Source organism: Zonotrichia leucophrys, chromosome 10 (assembly GCF_028769735.1).
Source record: "Zonotrichia leucophrys gambelii isolate GWCS_2022_RI chromosome 10, RI_Zleu_2.0, whole genome shotgun sequence".
NCBI lineage: Eukaryota > Metazoa > Chordata > Aves > Passeriformes > Passerellidae > Zonotrichia > Zonotrichia leucophrys.
The window spans coordinates 493,739-502,300 of record NC_088180.1 but is presented as its reverse complement, the minus strand read 5'-3'; the positions used below and the strand labels follow the sequence as shown (position 1 = coordinate 502,300).

The 8,562-nt window shown below is 50.8% G+C and overlaps 1 protein-coding gene across 1 annotated transcript; it reads right to left on the bottom strand.

Moving 5' to 3' along the window:
* Positions 1 to 5,073: 5,073 nt before the first annotated feature.
* Positions 5,074 to 8,226, bottom strand: FOXB1 (forkhead box B1). Its single transcript, XM_064722020.1, has 2 exons — positions 7,873 to 8,226; positions 5,074 to 7,444 (listed from the first exon to the last, which is right to left on the bottom strand). The coding sequence occupies exon 2, from the start codon at positions 7,418 to 7,420 to the stop codon at positions 6,458 to 6,460; it is 963 nt and encodes a 320-aa protein (XP_064578090.1). The 5' UTR covers positions 7,421 to 7,444; positions 7,873 to 8,226; the 3' UTR covers positions 5,074 to 6,457.
* Positions 8,227 to 8,562: the final 336 nt, after the last annotated feature.

Sequence of the window (8,562 nt, the reverse complement as noted above, 5' to 3'; positions counted from 1 at the left end):
GGCCAAGAGCTGGATGACTTCATGTGCTTTTATTTTCAGATATTCCAGAAGACAGGCTCTGGTTACTTTTTACTTGTTTCATTTGAGTTTGTATTTGTTCATGTTTAATTTATAATGCAGTGGCACTGCTGATAACAGGAATAAATGTGCCCCCTAATTGGTAGCTTAGACTGTTAAAATATGGAACTAACATGGACTCAGGAGAACAGCCTTGGGAGCAAGAGTTCCCAGGTCCTCTGGCAGGCAGGAATTGTACTAGAGGGTTTTAAGTCTGAGAAGGCACCTTAAGCTGTCAAGGCTGTGGCTGGTGAGCCCACCTAGGAGTAGAACCAGGTCTGGGTTTTGGACTCAATCCCTACTTATTTATTGTCTATCTAGTAGTCATTAAAGCCAGCAAGGAGGATGGAAGCAGTAAACCTCAAAGTGCCTTGATGTCATCCCTGGGAAAAATGTCTACAGGTTAGTGCAAACCAGCCCAGCACATGCAATTGGTCTGTGCTGGCTGTGGTAATTGGGGGCAGTGGAAATGCTGAGCATTTTCCTGTGCTATAACATTAGTCTTGGCTGTAATATCTCTCTGAGGAGCTGCTCTAATTAATGCAAAATACTCTACTTACTACTTAATTAATACTGAGTAGTGCAAAAAGTACAAAGTAGTGCAAAATCAAGAGCCTTTATTTAGTAGCGCCTGCAGTTGTGGTGTGAGTGAACATGACACGTTGGTGTGGCCATGCTAGGGATGTGTAAGGGAGAGGTCCAAGGCCCACCTGGGATGCCAAGGTGCTGTGCCCTGCTCTGGCTGCCCCAGTGCTGAGGGCCCCAGCAGTGAGAGCATGGCAGATAAGGCAACTTCACACACAAAACCTGCAGAGGCAAGGGCGGGGTCACCTGGTCCTGACACAGCAGCTGATCTACCCCTGTGACAGGAGTGGCCGTGTCTCTGCTGTCCTTGCTTGCTCCCAGTGGTACAGACCCACACGGCTGTGCTGCCGTGCCCTCTGATGTGCAGCACGGGCACAGTGCCCGGCCTCTCCCGCGGGCACAGCCAGGGCAAGGCCAGCCATGGATAGAGGGGAGGAGCTCCCCGCACTGCCCCGGCCGCAGCCCCGAGTGTGGCACTCCCGAGTGTGGCACTCCCGAGTGTGGCAGCTCCGAGTGTGGCACACCGGGTGTGCAGGATGCCCCGAGTGTGGCACTCTCTGTGTGTCCCGAGTGTGGCACTCTCTGTGTGCCCCGAGTGTGACACTCCCGGTGTGTCCCGAGTGTGGCAGCCCCGAGTGTGACATTCCCGGTGTGTTCCGAGTGTGGCACTCCCGGTGTGTCCCGAGTGTGGCACTCCCGGTGTGCCCGAGTGTGGCAGCCCCGAGTGTGGCACTCTCTGTGTGTCCCGAGTGTGGCAGCCCCGAGTGTGGCACTCCCGGTGTGTCCCGAGTGTGGCACTCCCGAGTGTGGTACTCTCTGTGTGTCCCGAGTGTGGCACTCCCGGTGTGTCCCGAGTGTGGCACTCCCGGTGTGTCCGAGTGTGGCACTCCCGGTGTGCCCGAGCCCGCGGTGCGCGCACAGCCCCGAGAGCAGCCGGGCTGGAGACTGCCCAGGCGTTTCGAGGAGAGGCTGAAGGGGCTGCGATCCTTAGGGCAAAGGGCGGCTCTTCCCTCTTTTCTCTTTGCAAATACAAACGTCACCTTCCAAACTGTACTGTGACTCCGCTGGAAAAATCTGGAACTTTTTTTTTCCTGGTTCTTGTTGTTGTATTGTGTTTTTTTCCAAGCAAGGGTGCCAGTGCAACTCGCCCCGTAGCGCAAAGGGACCCAGAGAGAGAGAAGAAGATAAAATGAATTTAAATTCCAAAGGGGTTTCAGTGCTGGTTTCCTAGTCCCCGAGTCAGCAATGTGTTTGTGAAAATTCAGCCTTTTTGTCTCTCAGAAAAAAGGGCTAAATCTACATCGGTGGCCCAGTCTAGGTTTGCTATTCTTTGCATTTTCTATTCAAGTGAATGAGAGTGAATGAAGTGGCCTGGGACCCTTTATTTGATCTACTCAATTGCATAAAGTGACAGAATTCTAATATATTTGTTTAATGCTCTTCAATGGGGCTTTCACTTTCTAGCTTGCAAATGAAGCCTCGATCTGCAAAGTTTTGTCCTTTTTTTCTTTCTACCTTTTTTTTTTCCTGGCAGAGAGACCATATTTCATAACTTGGGCTACGGTTTGAAGTGATTTCAAGAGGAGTTTTAGACTCGAAAAGTGGGAAATAAAGAAACAGATGTGAAGTTATTGTAAATTCTTATAGTGGGCTCTGGGGCTATTGTAAACCCACTGCAGGCGGTCCAAAGCCTCTCTTTTTCATGCTGTAATTGAAACATATTAATTAGATAATTTGTTGTTAGTTTAAAAGAAACAAATACAGCCCCTCCAAGACTTCACAGCCTCGGTTTCTTTTTGTTAACAAAAACAAAACAAAAAAAACCACAACCAACCCACAAAGTGACATTTATATTAAGATTCCGAGATAATTCGGCGCTGAAGTTGATGAAGCTGCTAAGTTTTTTCTCCCTTTCCCAAGGACCACTTTTGAAAAAAGTCTGGCTCATAAAACTCCCTCTCAGGGGTCGCCGGGGAGTTCTTTTCTCCCTACCTGGCACAGACCGCCCTTCCCTGCAAGGCGCGGTTCGAGAGAAAATAAATATTCTGAGTGAGAAGGAGCTGGCTGTCTTCAATAGAGGATTCAGTCCTGTGGGGTGGTGTCTTGTCACATGTCGAGGAGAGAGAAAACAAAACAAAACAAGACCACAAAAAAGAAAAAAAAAAGAAAAAGAAAAAAAAAAAAAAAGGGAAAAAAAGAACTGCAGCCGAGAAAGGATTCACATACCATGCGCTGACATGAAGCAAACCCCCGAGCCGCCAAGCCCGGCTGGGTTCTCGGGCTTACCTTGCACAGCCGGGCTCCAGCCCATCCTCCGGAAGAAAAGAGCTTTTGTCTGAAATGAACGGTGTCTTTGCATTAAGTACGCCTAGCTTATAATGTCTCGCTGGCAAATAAAATATATTAAAAAGAAAAAGTAAGAATGCCCCCGACCCCCCAGGAACTGTCCCAACAGGACGGAGGCTCGGCCGCGGCTGCTTCCCTCGCCCCCCCATCCGTCCTTCCCTCCGCGCTGTTGTCTGTTGCTGCTCTATTTCAGATCTGTGTTTATTGACATTGGACTTGAGCCATTAGGGAGATTTAACAAGTCGAAGCAGTAAATTCAAGCGACGCGCTGAGCCGCGCATTTGTTTGCAATGAGCATCACAACCTTTGGGGGAGCGGGCGGAGATGCGCGGGGCTCCGCGGGCTGAGGGCGCGGAGAGCAGAGGCTCCCCGGGCCGGGGCAGTCTCGGGCAATCGCGGAGATAAAGGGGAAAATGGCACTTTGAACCTACGGCGGCGAGTCACACACTCGCGTTATGCAGCGAGAAACATATCGCACCTTCTGGAAGTATTTTGCTTTGGGGTGTGATCGTTTCAGATCTTTATCTCCGCCGTTACTGTATGATTTAAAAATACTCTGAAAGTACAGCTTCATCTTGTTAGTCGGGCTCGGATTTCGTCTTTGAGGATTGGTTCTGACTGCTAGATCTTAAAGGGAAAAAGGGAAGGAGAAAAAGCGTCCTCGTTGTCTAAAAATGTAGGTCATCGCTTGTTTAGGAAAAGTTTGTCGAGTTATGTGTCCATTGATCTGGTGATAAGTTTTGAATGCTTTCTTCAACTGATCGTGTTGATATAATCGTGGGTTGGACTTGATGAATGAGTTCAGTTGTCCCCCATCCGACAAGCTTTAGCAGCTTCATGCATTTTAATCAGCCCAATGATTCATGTATTTTCCACCTTTTTTCTGTGTGTGGGATCCGTTATTTAAAAAAAAAAAAAAATGGTCACAACTGGATTAATTGCCCTCTACATTAAATCTTAAAACTTTTGCAAGGATCTTGTGGTGTGTAGTAAGGAAATGGGGGTGTCACTTACCATGTTTATGGTCCAGAAATTCAGAGAGATCAGACGGAGACAAAACCTCTGTAACATCATTGCCGTAGAATTCGTGAATCCTGCCGCTTCATTAGAATACAATGTCGTTTTCTTGCTAGTTAGCACTTCAGTTGTCTTGTAACTGTGCTCGCAGAATGCCTCATCTCCAAGGCATCTATTTACTCATTTCGCTAGGTGGCTTCTCTAATTTTCAACAGTTGCAGAATCCTTGCAAAATCCCTGGCAGATTTGGGGAATCCTGCTAGAAAGTGTTCAGAATCCAGTTTTCATGGTAAATACCTTGCCCTTACTTTTTAAAAGGGACTGTATGTTGAATTACAGAAAAACTGGTACAATTGTGTTCCTCTTTGCAAGCTACCGGTTTGGGAAAGTGTTGATCAATAAGGATGGAGAAATTCTAGCAGTGGTTGAACTAACTTGTGCTTGAGCAGGTTTAAACGCCAGGTAAAAGGCTACAACAGCTCACTTTAACTCAAAAAAAAAAAAAATTTTTTGTGAAAAAAAAAACTTGTGAAAAAAAACACCACTGAAAAAAATTTCAGTGTTCTCAGTCCCCAAAAAAGTAACTAATTCTTTAAAGATTTTTTTTTTATGTTTGCTCTATATTGCAGAAGGTTACTAATTTTTACACTTTTTGGAGAAAAGGCAGTTGGGAGTAAGTAGGTGTAATAGGCACAGGCATGAATGTAATATGTGGTTATATTCAGTATAAGTGTGTAGGGCACAAATGCAGGTGTGTGTGTATGCACAGATGTACAGATATAAATACATCTTAGCTATAAACCCCACAGAACATGCTCTCCCGTTGCTAAACTGGTGATAATGACAATTCTAGCTAAGAAGTTGTGCTATATTAATAACTATATTTATACTAACCTTGCATGAAAAGGCTGTTTAGATTATCTAAATATTGGAATAACACCATTCCTTCATCATGAACTTGTGTTTTTACTTTTCTCGTGTTAACTCTTTAAAAAGACAAATAAGAAACTAAATCTGAATTTACATATTTTAATGAGAAAATATTATTTGGACGACTAGGTTCATAATTTAACGTAGACACTTTTTAACCTTTGTCTTAAAACACACATGCTGGGAACAAGAACACCAATATTTTAAATGCCATGCTTATTCTGTACAGGAAAAAAAAAAAGTTTAAAAGAAATGTCCTTACAGTTTCAATAGACACAAATGCTGTTTAGAGGGCGTGTTCTTTTTTTTTTTTCTCTTAACTTAAGCAGTTCACAACAGAACAACAGTTCAGTTTCCAGCAAACTACCTAAAACTAGAAAGGAGTATATCAAACAAAAGTGCATTTTACACATTTTATAATCATTCATATGCACAAACATTTACAGTTTCCCTAGCCCCCTCTCGTCTGCAAAGCTCCAGCAGAAATCAGGATGACCTCCAGAGTTTGTACCTGCTGTTGTATTACTTTTCCACATTTTATCAGTGACTTCAACAGCTTTTCTTTAAGCTGTGTCGGGTCGTGTGCTTGGTAACAGGTTTATTTTTATTATAATTATGGTGGTTGTTTGGTTTTAAGCTATGAAGTAAATAGCTATAAAAATTTAAAAATAACAACAACAACCAAAAAAACCACCAACAAAGAAAACCTCAGCTCCTCCAAACCTTCGGGTTAACCAGAAGTTAACAGACAAGTCAACTCCTCCTTCTCTTCCACCTGAAAACTACGGTAAACACCCACGTTACAACAGGTACTGCAAAAGGGACCTCAGCTGATTTACAGTACAGACGCGAGTTCGGTATTTACATTAACACAGGCGCTCTGTCACCACGCTCGGCGCGGTTCCCCGCGGCTCCCCCGCTCCCGCCGCGCCCTCACCTGCGGCTCCCGCCCGGCCACGGCCCTGCCCCGCCGGACGCGCCCGCACAAAGGACCCCGAGCGCTGCCCGGCGCTGCCGAGCCAAGCCTTGGCTGCTTGGAGCCTGGAGACGCCGCTGCTCTCACGCGGTGACACGGCAGCCATCCTTGCTTGTGGTACTAGAGATTGGTCCCGTGTAAACCCCTGCTTTTCCCCAGACAAAAGAAGGGAAAGAGGCATCGCCGAGCCAGGCTTGCCTGGTCGCCGACAAATCGAGGATGCCTGAAGTACTTTTGGAAAACTAGCGATGCCAGCGGCAGCTCCTACCGGGCGGGAGGGGGCGGGCCGGGTCGGCTCCTTTCGCCTCAGAAGAACGGAAACCAAAGTTCAGAACCAGGGGAGAAACCGAGCCGCGAGGGAGGGCCCGGCGGAAAGGGAGCTCGGGCGAGCCGCAGACCTCAGCTTCCCGCGGGGAGTTGTCTCTGCTTTCGAGGAAAAGAGTAGAGAGGGGAAAGAAGCGAAAGGAGGGAGAGAAGGGGAGGGAGGAGAGCTCCGAGGAAACTTTGGGAGAAAGGGGAAGGCAGCGTCCGTGCAGGCGGCCCGGGTCAGTGCACAGCCACGGAGTGCAGGGCGGGCGCCGGGCTGGTGAGAGTCTCGCTGGGGGTGGCCGGGCTGCTTTGGCTGGTGGCCGTCTGCGAGGACGTGGGGCTCAGGGAGGGCGGCGAGTTCGAGAGGATGGTGGGGATGGGCGCGGGCAGGGCGGGCAGGGCTGGCACCGCGGCGGGGGTAGGCTTGATGGGGACGGGGATGGCCGGCAAAGTCTGCCCCCCATGGCAGAGCGGTTTGATGGGCACGCCGTAGGCGCCGTACTCGCTGCTGGCCATGGAGATGGGGGTGGCGGTGTCGATCATGCCGGAGCCGTACATGTGGGGCCAGCCCGTGCCAATGGAGCTGCCCACCGTAGTCAATTGATTGGGGAGGGGGTAGGCGGCCGGCATGGGCTGCATCGTGGAAAAGGCGAGGCCCCCGGGCATCTTGTACTCTCTGGCGATGATGTTCTCGATGGCGAAGGGGTGCTTGAAGCTGGAGGGCTGGGACACGCCGAGATTGTACGTGGACATCTGGGGCAGGTGGGTGCCGGTGGCGGCGAGGGCGCTGAGCCGCAGCTTGGCTTGCTGCTGCAGGTACTGCGCCGCGTCCGCCGGCTTGCTGGGCGCCAGGTGGTCCGACTTGACCACCTTGAAGCGCTTGCGGCGGCGCAGGAAGCTGCCGTTCTCGAACATGTCCCCGCAGCTGGGGTGCAGCGCCCAGAAGCTGCCCTTGCCCGGCTGGTCGGGGCGGCGCGGGATCTTGATGAAGCAGTCGTTGAAGGAGAGGTTGTGGCGGAGGGAGTTCTGCCAGCGCTGAGTGTTCTCCCGGTAGTAGGGGAAGCGGTCCATGATGAACTTGTAGATCTCGCTCAGGGGCAGCATCTTCTCCGGGGAGCTCTGGATCGCCATGGCGGTCAGCGAGATGTAGGAGTAGGGAGGCTTCTGATCGCTGTAAGTGTTCCTGCCCGGGCGAGGCATCTTCGCTAGGCGACCCGCGGAGATCTGCAGAAGGGCAGCGACAAGGGGAGGGGGCGGCAGGAGGGGGTACAGAGGTGAGTCCGAGAGGATTTGCACGGACACCCGGTCGGGTCAGCCGGCGGCTCTGGGGCCGGGCCGGAGAAAGAAGGGCACGGGGAAGGGGCACGGTGGATCTCAGCCCTCGAAACGGGGGAAGCGGGGATGGGGGTGGGGGAGTGGGGCGCAGATGAGGGCAGGAGAAAACAGCCCAGAGCCCTGTGCCGCCGCAGGGGGAAACGCGATGTGCTTCTCCCAGCTCCGGCCTCCCTCAGCCTGGCCTTCCCGCAGGAGCCCCCGTCCGTGAAGTTACTCTAGAGATAGCTCTGTCTTCTGGTCCCTGCGAGGGTGAAGGGGACCCCATCCCCTCCCCTCGACTCCCACCCAACTCCATGCCAGCCCCTGCATGTGCCCACCTTAAAGTTGCCTGAAGTTGACAGTCCGCATCCGGGACGCAGCTGGGAGTCCGGACTCTTTCCCAGCCCTCTGCTCCGGCCGGCGTGTCTCTCGCTCCTTCCGCGGCCACGCTGCTGCGGTTTAGTCCTGAGGAGGCAGCGAGCTGGCTTGGTTTTGGGAATCCTCCTGTACACCCCTCCCTTCGCCTCCGCGGGCTGAATCAGCTTCTTTTACACCACCGGCAGCTGCTCTGTAGCGGAGGCTTGTTTGCGTCTCTGCAGCGGCGATGAGCTAACTAGTTGCCTCCATGTCCTTCCTCTAACCATCTGATAGTTTTATGTGGTGACATGAGCAGAAAAGACCCCTGTAGAGGCGCTTCATTAATGTGCCACTTCTTTGCTATCATATGACAATCGCCTTGGGAGCAGGGGGAGGGGAGCGGGGAGGAGGGGGCTGGAGAGAAAGGCATAATCTGGTTTCATTTACACCTATTTACATGGACACCTTGGGCCAATGGGAATCATTTCCATTTGAAGACAAGGCGAGGGGTGAAAAGGCTCCGCCAGCGGAATTGCAGCGCGATGGTACCCGGTGGCTGGGGGTGGGGGGAAGGTATGCACTAACCTCTGTGTGGACTTTGCAGGAAGCTTAGTCTGCAATTCACACTTACAAATGGAAGTACTGAGCAGTGGGATGTTTGACATGGAAAT